Below are 15,414 nucleotides of genomic sequence, written 5' to 3' on the forward strand. Positions count from 1 at the left end.
GCACAATCACCACTAAATCAACTAATATTTAGTTTTAGAAAGACGTGCAACATAAGGAATAAAAAGTGTTGTGCATTTGTTAGAGGAATAAAAACTGAAAATTTGAAGTTTTGTCAAAACGTGGGTCCTAGCTAGCACCAAGCTACCAACATCGGTTACAGAATAGAAATGATGGGAAGTGGAAGTATTTCGTGCCCCGAGGCACACACTTCATCATGGAAAAACACAAACTTTTACTATTTCATCAGGTTTTATATATAAGAAAAAATCTATTTTTTAGATTCATTAATAATTTAATGTAGAATTTAAAAAGTAAATTTTCTCTTATATATAGGATAAAGAGAGTATTACGTTAAACTCCACTGCGATAACGATAGGCGAGGTTCTGCGAAAAAATAGCTAGACAATAGTTATAATAGTAACTTATGAAAGTGGTGCATTCTTATATGATCACGTGATAAATATATATTTTTTATTGTATTCACAAAATTTGATTTTTTTATTTTATTCTTTTAAATATTTTATAAATAATAAAAAATTACTCTATCCATCACAAAATAATTATCACAATTTGATTGTGTACACTATTCATTTAAGCTACTTTAACCATATTTTTTTATTAATGTATAAAGAAAAATATTAACATATGAGATCTTGTTAGATTTGTCTCAATGAGTATTATCAAAATATCAATTTTTTCATAATTTTTAATAATACACAACTAAATATATTAATGATTAAAATTGTGCATCGGAAAATGTGCGGTAGCAAAATGTGACGGACATAGGGTATGCGAATGTGACTACATGTTCCCGTCTTGTTAGCACCTGCATTACATTACACTCATGAAATGAAAAACTGTTTTCAGTTTCAAAACATAATAAACAAAATGGAAATGACATATATATAACCCTGCTACTATATATATATATATAAGAGTTTCACACACAGCACATAGCTATTGGCACAAACGTAGAAGACATGAAACAGGACACACATATCATCCTCAAGGTCAATGGCCAGGTTTGCTTAGGTCTTTCATTTTCAATATGGTTCTTTTTTATTTTTTAGTTTTTTATGTCTTATGTTGGATAATGTTGTTATTGAGGTTCAAGACCCAAAACAAATGTTGTTATTGAGGTTTATTTTGATTTTGGATTCATGGGGTTGGTTAAAAATTAAACCTTTATTGTTTATAGTTTCTAACAATGTGGTTACTTCAACTGAGAATTTTATTTTGTTGTTTTTACATCCAAACAAAGTATAACTTGGCCATTTTATTTTTGGATTTTATTTGTTTTTACATTTTATACAAACCATCAATCAAAGTACTCATGTAAGAAGCTTCAAAGTTTTCTATTATTATCTTTGTTTGTGTATCTATTTTCATTTTTAGTAGTTTGAATACTATAATGATTGTAGGCTAGTTTGTATTGACGATTTATTTGAGTTTATCTACTGATTAGTTGTTTTTGTGAGACGATTTAATGATTGTAGTCATGTTTATATTGACGAACGACTTATTTGAGTTTATCTACTGATTAACTGTTTTTGTTAGATTGCATGATTGTAGGCCGGTTTGTATTGATGACTTATTTGAGTTTATCAACTGATTAGATGTTTTTGTGACAGGAGAGAATTTATAGAAAACAACTTATGACATTTGATAAGCTGTTTTCAACTTATTTTCATAAGTTTTTCAAGATAGTTTAAAGGAACGGCTTATAGCATATATGAAAACAATTTATGATAAGTAATTTATGTTATAAGCTTGTTTATTTAAATAGGGCCTATATGCTAATGTATGGATTTTGGATACTGTAGGATGGGAATGCAACTTTTGTTTGTATTGATAGAAGCAGTCAACTGAAAATGCTCGTTAAAGCTTACTGTGATCATCATTCCGTAGATCTTAACTCAGTTACTTTCTGGTTTGATGGGAATCAACTCCAGGGAGATCATTCTCTCGCTGAGGTTCGTTCGTGTTTACTGACATTTGCGCTTGTTGTTTCGCTTTTGTTCTGTTAATCATTGGTTAATGACTTCAAAATGTATTTTGTAGCAGCTGCATATGAATGATTGGGATCAAATAGATGCCATCTTCTATGATCCGAGTGCTTGCGTCAACCTCAAAGTCAGCCTGAATTTCAAGGGCAAGGTTTGTTCTTAGATGTTAGATCAATAATCATTCGATTATTATATTCAACAGAAAGTGTCATTCGATTAGTCTTTGTTACCGTTATAACTCAGGAAACCTGAATTTAGTGGTATACTATATATTCAATAATTTGTGGATTTTGAATGATGTAGATTGAGAATGAGTTTTTCTCCAACGTTCGTAGAAGCGATCAATTGAAAAATCTTATGGATGATTACTGTCGTCGATATTGGTTGGATATTGATGGAGTTGCTTTTCTCTTTAACGGCCGTCTCCTCCGGGCTGAGCAGACTCCTGACGAGGTTTGTGTTTGCTGAGACTTTTTCATTCTTTTTATGACTGTTATATTCTTGGTTTATGACTTAAAATATTTTTTTGTAGCTGCAATTGGTGAACGGCGATGAGATAGATGTTGTTTTCTATGATCAACTTGCACGCATGAAACTGAAGGTCAAGTGTCAGGTTTGTCGCATACAATTTTTTTTATAGTCGAATGTTAGTATACTAGTTCTGTTAATTTGTGGTTTCTTGATGTTGTAGGATGGGAATGAAATTTTCTTTTCGGTTAACAAAAGCACTCAACTGAAAAAGCTGATGAATGCTTACTGTGATCATCATTCTGTAGATTTCAACTCAATTGATTTTCTGTTTAATGAGCATCGCATACAGGAGGAGCAGTCTCCAGATGAGGTTCATGTTAGCCGACATTTATTCATCGTTTACTTCAAGACTAGTTAATAGTTATACTCTTGTTTACATTATTAGTTTATGACTTGAAAGTATATTTTGCTGCAGTTGCAAATGGAGGACGGAGATGAAATAGATGCTATCGTCTATGATCAGAGCAGACGCATCAACCTCAAGGTCACGAGCCAGGTTAGTCTTTTCCTACAAATATTACCTTTTTTTGGTCTAAAGATCGTTCATGTTATTTCCATGTTTGATATGTGACATTGCGGCCGGGCACTGCTGCAACTGTATGGGGGAATTTGTATGTTTTAGGTTGGGTTTGAGGCTTTCTTTAGGATCAATAGAAGCACTCGGTTGAAAAATCTTATGGATGTGTATCGTCGTCGGTATTGCTTTGATTTCAATGGAGTTGCTTTTCTGTTCAATGGGCGACTCATCGAGGCAGATCAGACTCCCGATGAGGTTTTTGTTCGCCAACAAGTATTCATTATTTCATTTCATGCCATATTCTTTGTTGGTTTACTAATTGAATCAAAAATATATTTGATGCAGCTGGGAATGCAGAATGGAGATGAAATGCTAGCAGTGCTTCAGCTAATATGTGTTTAGCTTTTAGTGGATTTAGTTTTTTGCTAGGATAAGCTAATTAATGCATTGATTTTTTGGGATTGGAATTGGAATTAGTTTTTTTGGTTGGAATAGGCTATTTTGCTGCATTGATCGTATGTCAAATACTTGCCGGTCAGAATTGTGTTCAAATAGCATGCCTCAGTCAAAATATTATATATCATTTACAACAATATGAATGAGAGGTCCTATGTTGGAACCGTAAGTATAATCTCACTTTATAAAAGATAATACAAAATAATAAAGAGCAAAACTAAGAGCAATGTTCCCAAGCCAAATCCATATTCATCATAATCATGGCTAGGGCTATTAACATAACTACGTTTTGTACCATAAGATGACCAATTAAAGAAAGAAAATAAATATGGGAAGTAAATAACCACAAAAAATAAAAGAACAAGAAGCACAAGGATTAAAGTTGTGAAACTTTTCTCTTCAGCTTCAGAAGCCATTTGATAGAAAGATATTGACATGTCAAAAAGAGATAGCATACTTGAACCATAGATTATCATTCCCAAGACTATTAACATTAGAGATGGTAACAATGGTGATGGACCTTCCATGTTATGTTACTATATATATGATTATAATGTTGAAAGAATAAATGCATGCATGCAATGTAATTTATGGCTTGAGAATTATATGATGTGTTTGATTGTTGTAGATACAGTATATTAATGGAATGATTTATATTAAACTATTTATTTGGTGGCACAAAAAATAATTAGTTGAGCTATCCCAACGTCTCTTGAAGTAATTAACCTTTTTCAAAATCAATTTTTTTTAAAAAAAAAATCGTATGATTTTCTCTAGACACATAATAGAAGTTAATATAAAAATAAAGTCTTTAAACTTATCAACATTATGTTATTCTAATTGAAACTAAACTCGAATCCATTAAATAAGATTTTAGATTCGAGCTTTGTGAATATGAAAAATGTAGTTGTATTCCACAATTGCGTTTAGTTATTGATAAAAAAAAGTCAATTGATATTTCATACTAATACCAACGTTACAAAAATAAAGTCATCTGGATGCCAACGCGTTTTGTTACATTGGTACTTTAAGAAATTTTTTTTTTTAGTAAACCAAAGTATCTAAATGCCAACAGGTTTTTTTTTTTTAAACTTGGTATCCGGCCTGCCAACGGGGTTTGTTACGTCAATACTTTAAAAAAGTTAACTTTTTGAGTAAACCAATCAATGTATTTAGATGCCAACGGGTATTATCATATCGGTGTTTTAAAAAAGATAACTTTATTTGAGTAAATCAATGTATTTGGATGCCAACGGGTTTTATTATATTCAATGTACTTTAAAAAATTAACTTTTTTTAGTAAATCAAGCATCTAAATGACAACGGGGTTTTGTTACATATGTACTTTTAAAAAAAACAACTTTTGTACAATAAATCAATGTATCTTGATGCCAATGGATTTTATTACTTTCTCTAATTCTTATAATAAAAAAAAATTACTTTTTAGATTCATAACTGTAATGTATACCAAAACTTATTAAGAGTATGTTTAGATTTACTTTGACTTTTAAAGAATAATGTGGAATTTTCTTTTGTTAACATTCAAGAGAAAAAGTTAGCCATGTAAAAATTTGTTGGAAAGTGCTAACTAACTTAGGAACATGAAAAGGAAAAATGTGGTAGATAGTTGAGAAAATGAGTTAGATGGGGTAGTCAACTAATAAGAGTGAATAATTCCAATCAACTAATGAACTTGGTATAAATAAATGTATTAAACACTTGATGATTTAGTCCTAGCAATCAAATGAAAAGTTGAGCACTCAAATTAATCAATTGATGAAGAAGTTGAGTCAATCCACAAAATATTTAATTGAGTTTTAGTTTATTGGACTAGTAGATGTATAGACTAAGTTGGTCAAAAAATATTTTGTAGTTATAACATCATTCCATTCATTCCTTTGAGTGTTTTTCTTGGAGTCGTTACTTTCTCTTTCTCACACGCTTTCTGGAATTCCAAAATTACACCTCATAAGATGATCAACGGGTGTTGACAATTTCGGTGGGCTAATTTCATACAGAGCAAAAAATTCTGGCTTTAAATGGGGCCCCCGCAAGTGAACTGTGAGATTGGTCCTCTTGAATTAGTCGGTCCTAAGACCGGATACCAAGTTTTCAAAAAAAATCAACGGGTGTTGATGGGGTGTAAAATTTGGAAAAACAGAGTTCGTCACTTAAAGTGTGAACTCTTTTAACCGGTGAATCTTTTAAAAATATTTTTATAGGGGTGAACAAAGGGTGAGGGGACAAAAATATTAAAGTGTGAATTCACTTCGCACTTTTAAGTAACAAACAGTTTTTCCAGATTTTACACCATTGAGTTCAAGTAGCGAACTTTGTTTTTCCATATTTTATGCCCCCTTTAACACTCGTTAGTATCTTGCGAGGGGCTATTTTTGGAATTCCATATGGCGCATATGAGAAAGGGAGGGAAAAATCTTTTCAAACCAAACACTTGTGTTTCATATTAAGTGAACCAAGTGACAAAGGACTCAAGATCCCCACCAATGACCTTTCATTGAGATTCACCATGCATAGGATTTTTTCTCTAAACTGTTAGTATCAAGCAGTGTTGTCAATCGCAGGAAATGGCAGTTTAAACACATTCAGCTATGCAACAATGTTAAAGCGCCGCTATTTAACAACACTTTGTACTAAATTATAAATAGCGTATAGAGGAACATTGACGATATATTCATATTCCGCTACCCTATAGCACCTCTATTTGAAAACACATTGTATCAGATCAATCAACCAATCAAAGTACTAAAAAAAATATGTTAACCAAGCACAAAATGCTGACAAATAAATAAACAAGTTCCAGAAATTTTAAAATTAAACCAAAAGCGAGTTTTGTTCTCGACCAACTCTAAGAAACCAGCACCTGTCAGCATTCATTGCAGTATGTAGCCACAAACTATTCCGCAGTTTAAATAGTCATCAAAATAATACCTATGTATCACTAACAAACAAAGCTTTCATTACCCTTAACTATCTCCAGCATCTACAAAATAACTAAGAACACATCAAAATCTAGCTAGAAGCTCCTTCCTATAACTCTTCAATCACGCTGGTTTTGGTTTTGGAGTGTAGCGCAGATGTTGCTCATAGTAATCAATCAGCTGAAATATAAGAAAAACAAAACATGAGCTTCATGGCAAAATAATAAAAACGAAAAAACAACAAAAAAACAGCACAGAAACATCTTGATATAAGCCTATGAATAAACCATGCAAAGTTAGAGATGGGGGGATTACTAGGATCGGATGATATGTTTTGAGATATTTATTATCGACCGTAACTTCTGATCCATCCGACCTATAAAGTTTAAACCAGATAAGCTTTGTGTCAAGAAGCGGCTTGTCAGATGATCAAATAATACAGCTAATTTCGTGAAAGAGGTGTGATTGATACAAGTTTAGGTACAAAGTTATAGGATAAAAATGAAATCCAACACTTTCATAGAATCGCGGTAAATAATGTTGCAAACTTATGACTGGTTTTGTATATTAACAGAAGCATGATAAACTTAATGATATCAAGAAATAAGCATTAAAATTGAGCTCATGAACCAAATGTTATCATTGTTGATGATGAACAATATGTATTCAGAACTATACTGAAAATCAATTCTCGAAGAAAATATTACCTTACAAGATGTGTAAAACGCTATTTATCTCTGCAAGGTTTTTATGAAAAAATGCAGCTGTGAAATTTCGGACAAAGGTATATAAATTAAATTTACAGTTAAAGTTGAGTAACTGACCTTAAAGCCTCAAAAGTCACCAAAACATCCTGCATGGGGCTTGCTACCGCAGCTTTAAAGTCTACCGGCTTTATAATCTTGACAATATCACATGCAGGTTTAACAGGTTCCGGCATTGTATGACTACTAGGAGCCACCACATTATCAGTAACACCTGTTTTTGCTGGCTCAGCTGTACCAACCGGTGCAGAATTTGGTATTTGTGTATCATCCAGCTTACTAGCACTTGAATCTTTCATGAACCTCTTCACAGATAATGACTTTCTCCGTCTGTTTGCTGACCTGCTGGGGCCATTTTTAACTTGTTCTGTGCCAACCACATTGTTTTCAGTAATCGGTTCTGTACCAACCGCATTCGGCAGATCATTCATTTGAGTATTTTCAGGAGAAACCATAGCTTCTTGAAACGGTATTGCGAGGTTGTCCACGCCATTTCCATTGGTTGTTGCCGCTTTTAGTTCGCTTAGCTTAGGATCATACTCTTTTTCCTCGTTATTTAGAGGAACCTCTTGTGGAACATTTTCAGACCTACTACCATCAGCATAATCAGTTCTTTTGAGATTGCTTCCATCACCGTCACTCTCTACTTCATCAGCAAACAGCACGGTCTGAGGAAATGCAGGAATGTCGGGAATAGCAGGAATAATAGGTTTTTCCTCAAGAGGGGCAGACTGTGAATTGTTTTGAGCTTCCTGTGAATTGTTCTTAGTAGTTTTTAAGCATCTAAGGCTGTAAGGAGTGGCCGAACGCTCCACCCTCTTCTTTAGAGGAGCGCTATGAACCACTTCCTTGCGTTTGCGCTTCCGCTGCTTTCCTGAATTAAAGCTTCAAAACAACAAAGAAACAAATAATTTGTAAGCAAACAATTTATACAAAATCCAGTCATTAAGTCAACCCAGTTTCTAACAATCAATGTCTTTGACCTATGCTTATAGATAGTTCTTTCATAATCAACGCAAACGCAGATTATACATAAGAACCTGAGCCTATCTAGTATCTACCAGCATAAGTACTTGTCACACTATTTGGAAGAACTTATGAAAACCGCTTATAGCTTATATGAAAAAAGTTTATAGAAAATAGATTATACATAAGAACTTATATGAAAAGTGCCTAAGCTATTAACATTTAGTTAAGTAATTTTATCCAAACAAGGCCTAAGACCTAAGTCTATCCAGTTTCCGACAATCAAAGTCTTTGACCTAAGCTTATACACAATTTATTCTTTTTTTTTTTTTGACTAAAAAATACACAATTTATTCTTAATCATAGCAAACACAACACAAATATAAAACATAAACTAGAACATGTTTTTCATCCTTACTCATTATTTAGCACAAGATCTTAAACAAAATGCGAAACACTATGCATAAGAACAAGGGCATACCTCTCCTCGAAAGCCTCGATAACATCCGGAACGCCAACTAAATTTTCCGGAGGCTCCCAAGTGTTTGCTGATTCATCCCATCCCAACCTTCAATGATTTACAAACAACCAAAATATCATTTAATAAATCACATTTTGCCCTATAAATTTGCCACGAAAAAACCAAAACAAAGTAAAAGTAGGAACTCACCATTTGACAAAGTACTCCAGCTTTCCCTGTAAAATTGTCATACAAAAATACACACATTGTCAGTCAAAACAGAAATGAAGCAAAAAATTATCATCAAACTTAAGTGTGTTTGGTTCTACAGCGACAAAAATTGATTTTGAACGAATTAATTCAGACAAAAAGTGAGTTGAAGATAAAGTAATTTATGTTTGGATACATTCATGTAAAAGTTAGTTGAACCATAAATTCGAGCCTAAAAATCAATACTGGAATCTAAAGCTACAAATTCTAACTTAAGTTAATCAATTTTACTCATAACCCCAAGGAGTTGAGGGTTTTTTTCTACCAATTGGGGACTTCCCTTCACCACCCCCGTGTGGGGCGCACTGCAGGGAGGGTCCTTTTAAATAGATGACTCTACTACACCACACTACACTAGGCTCTACACATTGCGGAAGGATACCACCGAAAAGAAGGGAACGCTCTGCTGGATGCGTCGGATCCCATATAACAACGCGAGTGAACTGTGCTTAGACGCTTGAGTACAACTAAACATGTCAAAATCAATTATAGCCTGCTGAAACGAATTTTGGATACATTCATGTAAATGTCCGTTAAACCATAAATTTGAACCTAAAAATCAATACTAGGATATAAAGCTCCGAATTCTAGCTTCAATTTAAACGAGATTCTACTCGACTACAAACGAACATGTCAAAATCAATTATACACCTCAGGAATCAATTTTTGTTCCTCAAAAAGTGGAACCAGTCATAAACTACCACACACAAAAAAACAAAAACAAAAATAAACTAAATGATGGAAAAAAAAATGTGACCTTTCGGATTCTCTTGCGACGAATAACTTCAACTTCATAGAACCCATCATCAAGAGAAGGAATTTTTACTTCAAGTTCAGGATCATCAACCCCATTTTCTTGTTGTTCTTCATCTGATTCATCTTCTTCAGAATCTTCAACTTGGGTTTCCTCATTTCCCACTTTTTTCAACTGGGTATTCTCCTTTTCAGTAAAAGAACAATCTTTGTCACCTTCAACACCATCATCAGCACTATTTCCATTTCCATCACTTCTTTCTACAGCAGGAACATCATTCGGAGCTCCCAAGGTTGTTGTTGTTGTTGTTGTTGTCTTCTTCATCATCTCTTCTTCACCCTTCATTATAAGTACCCAAAAAAAATTAAGAAAATGACCAAAAAAAAGTTCAGCAACAACGTTTGAACAAAAACATCATCGTATTCTCCGAGCTAGAAACATAAACAGAAACAAAAACAGGAAAAGTGTTCATTTTTTTTGTGTGGATTCAAGAGTGCGTATGAGAGAGAGTGAAGGTGAGTTGTGAATGAATGAATCTATGGAAAATCCTTTCTTGTGTTTTATTTAACTCTCTCTCTCACATCAATTTTTTGGTTTTTTTTACTTTTATTATTTATCTTTTTTTCTCACTTTTATTATTTTATTTACAAAAAACATTATTTCGGTTTTTAAGGATTTTGTTTTCCCTTTCTCTATTTACACACACACATTGTGGGTTTTTTCGGAATGTTCGTCTACGTTTATGGATTTTAGCTGTTTTTTGTTTTTTCATTCTTTAAATAACCAAAAAAATAAATATATTTTCTAAATAATTAATGGTTTCAAACTTCTTTATTATAACATTTTTTAATGGTAACGGATAAATTAGGTATTATCTGCGTTTAACCATAAAGATTAATCATTAGGGATGATAATTTGACTCATACTCGGTGGACACCCGCAAAATATACTCATAATAGGTAGGGTAAAAATCCGTATTTTGGGTACGGACACGGGTATGGGTAATTATCCGCAAAAATGAACGAGTATGAGTGCGGGTACGGGTACCTTAGTCCCCACCCCGCACCCATACGTCGTTGATAAAATTACATGTGTATGTCCATTTTAAAAAATACAACACTATTAAACTATTACACATTTTTAATAAAAAAGTTTATTTATAACATAATACAAACACAATGTGAATATGTCAACAAATAAATGAACTTTAACACGAGGTTAGTAAAATTTTTGTTTATAATTCTCATGAGTCAACATTAAAATCTTTAAAATAAAAATTAGTGATATTAAAACAATATGATATTTTATAATTGGTTGATTTATTTTTAGTAAAATTGCGGGTAACGGAGACGGGTATGAGTACCACCTAGGTACCCATAGGGTATAAGGACAAGTACAAAGGTTATTACCCATGTGGGTATGGGGATAGGTACGGATATTTTTTCAAACTGCGGATATGAAGATATATACTATAGTACCATACTCATACCCTACCCATTGTCATCCCTATTAATCATTCAAGTCTCGTGGAATTTTAATATATTACATTTAACACTAATTATAAGCACATTTTGGTATAATAGTCTAGTGGCTAGAAATTTCATCTTAAATGTGAATAAGTGGAGTATCCGGGGTTCGAACTCCAACTCCTACATAATATATGCGATATCTCTACCAACTGAGCTAAGCTCACGGGAACATAATTTCTTTAGATTAAAAAATGTGGGCTAAATCCTTTTTTATTAATAAGTCTAATTTATTGTTAAAATTAAATTGTCAAAAAACATTAAAGTGTTAATATCATAATAATGTTTGACTTGACTGGATGATTAAATAAATATTTTCTTTATCCAATAAATAAATCTGTTTATGGTAAATTATTATGTGTAAAAATAAAGTAAATTATTATTAAAATATTCTTGTAGCTATTATCTATGGCTCTGTTTGCTAAAATTAAGGAATAAGGTAGTTTATAGCTGATAAGCTAGCTGATAGCTGAAAAACTAACTTATAGCTGATAGCTGAAAAGCTAGCTGATTGAAATTAAAGTGTTTTGTAAAATTAGCTTTTTAAATGATGGATAAATATGAAAGGACATAAAAGGACATTTATATGTAGTGAATAGTTTTTTTTTAGTGGGTAATTTTTTATTTTATAAAAAATAGTAAAATTAAATTAAAGATTTAAAATGGAGAAAACTGTAAAAAGCTATAAGCTATAAGCTCAAACGCTACTTGAAATAGCATCTAAAAAAACTATAAGCTCGTGAGAAAAGCTTTTTACTAAACACTTCTAATTTTTTTCAAACAAGCTTATAGCTAGTCCAATAAGCTATAAGCTAGCTTATCAGACTTACGTATGTTTTATTTATAAGACTCATAACATTTTTTTTTGGTGAAGATATAGATAACACTTTTATCCATATAGTTTTTTAATATGTTTTCATCAAGATGGATTTAATCACTTAAATAAAATCGTCATACATTTCAATTAAACAAAATTCATTCTATTGTTAAAGTTTTATTTAAATATTGGCATAATCCTTGTGCCTGAGCCTAAGGCTCTGTTTGTCAAAATTAAGTTATAAGCTAACTTATAGCTGAAAAGTTACCTATTGAAATTAAAGTGATTGATAAAATTAGCTTTTAAAATAACTGATAAATATAAAAATACATAAAAGAACATGCATAGTGGGTAGTTTTTCTCTTTAATGGGTAGTCTTTTATTTTATAAAAAATAATAAAATTAAAGGTTAGAAATGAAGAAAAAAATGGTAAAAAACTATAAGCTATAACTTTAAACGCTACTTGAAATAGCATCTCAAAAAAAAGTCATAAGCTAATGAGAAAAACTTTTTACCTAACACATTTATTTTTTTCGAACAAACTTATAAGCTAGTTCAATAAGCTATAAGCTAGCTTATTTGACCTACCAAACACACCCCAAATCATAATTTTTAAGATGATAAGATAAGATGCTAAGAGTTTTGTAAAATGTGAGGTAACAACAAAAAAAGTTGACAAATGTTACCTACATATCACGACATAATCCATTGTTATTATATGCGACAATCAATACGTAGTGACGGGAATCTGGGGCCAAAAATTGTTATTCAAGTTTGAAAATTGTGTGTTTAATTGAGTGGAAATGAAAGAAACCACAAAAATCGATGAATGAATTTGGACTAAAGTTAGTCTGAATTCATTTATCACTTTTGGTGGAAAGAAAACACAAAAACTGATGAATGAATTTGGACAAGATTTAGTCCAAATTCATTATCGATTTACATTTTTCTTTTCACCCAATCGAACACACCAGAAGATCGCAGAACGCGTGAATAACGATTACACAAAAATCTGTAAAAGATATAGCTTAACAAATTTCATGGTGACAATACCTTGGTACACGAGAGTTGTGCATCAAAAACAAATCCAAACATACCATTAGTAATTGAACCAAACATCAATGTTGCGGCTGTTTATTTAATTCTTACGGAAGTATTAGACTTAACAACAGGCTTAAGTGGTTAATAAATTTATCTAAAGAACAGATTATTTGAGAGGATTTGAATTTGATTTTTGGGTGAAATAATTTTTTGGCCAGATTTTACTTACCTCGTGGCCAAACTTCGAATTTTTAGGGGGTCATTCCTCTAGAAATCGGAGAATTAACTAAAAAAAATAAAATAAAAAAATGTAGAGAAAAACACAAAATAAAACATGATAAATGAAAAAGCATAGAGATAAATATTTCACCACAAAAGAAGAAAAAAATAATTTACTTTGTGAACTTTGGCTTTGTCTTTGATGAGAACATGACTCTCTCCAGATCTAAACAATGTAACTTGGGCTCCATGTTCTTCTCCCTCAACAATATCTATAGCATCCAATAGCAAATCCATGTCTGTCTTCATATTTCCTCCACCCTATATTGCAATGCCAAAATAAACAAAAACAATATTAGTTAGAGACAAATGCACAAAGTCACATAGTTTATCAATTTATGCTTCAAAAAATCTTGTATAAGATATTTAATTTATTAATAAAAAATTTTACCTGGATGACGCTCTTATAATTTATAGATTCTTCATTATAAGTGTCATCTTCTTCTGGATTTTCCACGTCTGATTTCTCAGATTCCTCTTTGCGCAGCTGAGGATTCTCCATTTCAACGAAAGAACCATACTTACGGTCATCTTCATTCATTATACTTTCGCAGACGGCGGAAGCATAGCACAACGTCTCAAAAGATGACGCCCAATTACATCCACCCTTCATGATAGTGTTAAAAATAAAAACACTAAATGGTACACCTAGTTGAGTTATAAATAAAAAACAAAACGATGCGCCTTTCTGATTTGACTTGTAAATTTATATAACATTGATTACAATATTTTAACCTATTTTGTTATTTTTCCTTTTGTGTCATCTTTTTATTGTTTACCTTTAACTAATTTTTTATAAAATAAAAAATTATGAATTTTCTTCTTTTTGTGAATTTTTACCCTCTCCGTCCCGCCAATTACAATATTCATTTTTTTAATTAAAAAAATCATCAATTTCATTCATGGATTTTCGCTCTTTATCTCTATCTTATCATTTAAATAAATAAATAAATAAATAATATTGTTAAAAATAGTATTATTAAAATAATTATTATTTTGTCAAAAAATATTTCAAAAAATATGAATATAATATATTAAAGAAAAAATATTAGTTTTGTTCTCTAGGTTTTTTTTCTTCATGTTTTTGCACTGAATTTAATTGTATAATAAAATTATTAAAATATATAGTATTAATAGAAAAGAAAAAAAGTTATTCAAATTATATTTTTTAAATTGAGAAAATTCTTAATTTCATTAATGCTCACATGTCATGATATTGACTAGTGAAGGGATGAAAACTTTTTTTTAGTCTACATTCTTTATCTTATTTATTTATAATATTTTAGTCCTTTATTTAAATCATTTATCTTATATTTCATGCACATATCTATTTTTATTTTATTTTTACATTTTTTATGGAAAAAATAATGATGTGGCAAACTGATGGGTTGTTCTGCAAGTGCACAGAATCGCTACCAAGTAATAAAGTGATAAGTTATCGTTCTCCACACGGATTGTGTCAAAGTTACTAGTTTCACTTAGGAATTAGATAGTTTTGCATTCGCTTTGTTTGTTTGGAGATAGTTGTGCGGTAAAAGTAAATTGTAGGAAAGTAAATGACAGAAGAATAAATAAAAAGTAAATAAAAGTGTGTGTGTCCACGCGGGGTGGTTAAGTGTGGTCGAATCCCTCCCTTACTCCTGCTTGGTGGTTAATTCCCTTATTCCCCTCTAACAAGATTAGTCTTCTAAAATAAGTTTGGAAGCACTCGTTCTTTATTTCTATTACAAACCGTTCAGAGCCTGGTTTAGGCTGCCCTACTCTGCTTAAATATCATAGCCCCAATCGGCTCCACTTTTTCGTTTAAACTTTGGTATCATAACCTTTAAGGCTCAATGTGTCTCAAGTTGTCATGTGTGCCTAAACTAGTCCTAACTTTGCCTCAGGTAGAATTTATCATTCTAGACTAAGCTTTTAATCCTATACTAAGACCTTAGATACTGAATTTAATGGTCTCTTGTTGGACCTTAGCACACCGTCCTCCGTTCGGGATAACTAACTTCGTTTCCTATCCGATATCCACTAGCTCGTTAGATTTTATTCTAATGTGATCAATATTAAAATAAATATAAAACTAGACAATAAA

General features: G+C 31.6%; 2 protein-coding genes across 6 annotated transcripts; one reads left to right on the top strand and one right to left on the bottom strand.

The window, feature by feature from the left end:
* The first annotated feature begins 866 nt into the window (after window positions 1-866).
* On the top strand, window positions 867-3,626 carry LOC123885033 (NFATC2-interacting protein-like). Of its 2 annotated transcripts, none has more exons than XM_045934257.1 (9): window positions 867-1,023; window positions 1,825-1,974; window positions 2,066-2,158; window positions 2,311-2,460; window positions 2,540-2,620; window positions 2,699-2,848; window positions 2,954-3,034; window positions 3,161-3,310; window positions 3,401-3,626. In XM_045934257.1, exons 1-9 carry the CDS (start codon window positions 982-984, stop codon window positions 3,455-3,457), a joined length of 954 nt encoding a protein of 317 aa, XP_045790213.1. In that variant the 5' UTR covers window positions 867-981; the 3' UTR covers window positions 3,458-3,626. The 2 variants fall into 2 exon arrangements, with proteins under 2 accessions (XP_045790213.1, XP_045790212.1); XM_045934256.1 differs by having other exon boundaries at window positions 891-1,023; window positions 2,063-2,158; window positions 3,401-3,605.
* Window positions 3,627-6,314: 2,688 nt separating this feature from the next.
* On the bottom strand, window positions 6,315-10,218 carry LOC123885666 (chromo domain-containing protein LHP1-like). 4 transcript variants are annotated; one of them, XR_006801216.1, is made up of 7 exons: window positions 9,668-10,218; window positions 8,851-8,876; window positions 8,662-8,748; window positions 7,275-8,099; window positions 7,158-7,187; window positions 6,766-6,826; window positions 6,589-6,630 (listed from the first exon to the last, which is right to left on the bottom strand). XR_006801216.1 is itself a non-coding variant. In XM_045934965.1 (6 exons), the coding sequence occupies exons 1-5, from the start codon at window positions 10,007-10,009 to the stop codon at window positions 7,178-7,180; spliced, it is 1,290 nt and encodes a 429-aa protein (XP_045790921.1). In that variant the 5' UTR covers window positions 10,010-10,218; the 3' UTR covers window positions 6,315-6,630; window positions 7,158-7,177. The 4 variants fall into 4 exon arrangements, 3 of the variants coding, with proteins under 3 accessions (XP_045790921.1, XP_045790920.1, XP_045790923.1); XM_045934965.1 differs by lacking the exon at window positions 6,766-6,826 and having other exon boundaries at window positions 6,315-6,630; XM_045934964.1 differs by lacking the exon at window positions 7,158-7,187 and having other exon boundaries at window positions 6,315-6,630; window positions 9,668-10,217.
* Window positions 10,219-15,414: the final 5,196 nt, after the last annotated feature.

This window comes from Trifolium pratense, linkage group LG5, assembly GCF_020283565.1.
Source record: "Trifolium pratense cultivar HEN17-A07 linkage group LG5, ARS_RC_1.1, whole genome shotgun sequence".
NCBI classification, from domain to species: Eukaryota; Viridiplantae; Streptophyta; class Magnoliopsida; order Fabales; family Fabaceae; genus Trifolium; species Trifolium pratense.

What these genes read in the sequence shown, in the direction of transcription:
- LOC123885666 (XM_045934964.1), bottom strand. Translation starts at nt 10,009, where the DNA reads ATGAAGGGTGAAGAAGAGATGATGAAGAAGACAACAACAACAACAACA. An exon ending in CTGGAGTACTTTGTCAAATG is followed by an intron (nt 8,749 to 8,850) that starts GTGAGTTCCTAC and finishes AAATCATTGAAG; the next exon opens with GTTGGGATGGGATGAATCAG. An exon ending in ATCGAGGCTTTCGAGGAGAG is followed by an intron (nt 8,100 to 8,661) that starts GTATGCCCTTGT and finishes GTTGTTTTGAAG; the next exon opens with CTTTAATTCAGGAAAGCAGC.
- LOC123885033 (XM_045934256.1), top strand. Translation starts at nt 982, where the DNA reads ATGAAACAGGACACACATATCATCCTCAAGGTCAATGGCCAG. An exon ending in AGGAGCAGTCTCCAGATGAG is followed by an intron (nt 2,849 to 2,953) that starts GTTCATGTTAGC and finishes ATTTTGCTGCAG; the next exon opens with TTGCAAATGGAGGACGGAGA. An exon ending in CAGATCAGACTCCCGATGAG is followed by an intron (nt 3,311 to 3,400) that starts GTTTTTGTTCGC and finishes TATTTGATGCAG; the next exon opens with CTGGGAATGCAGAATGGAGA.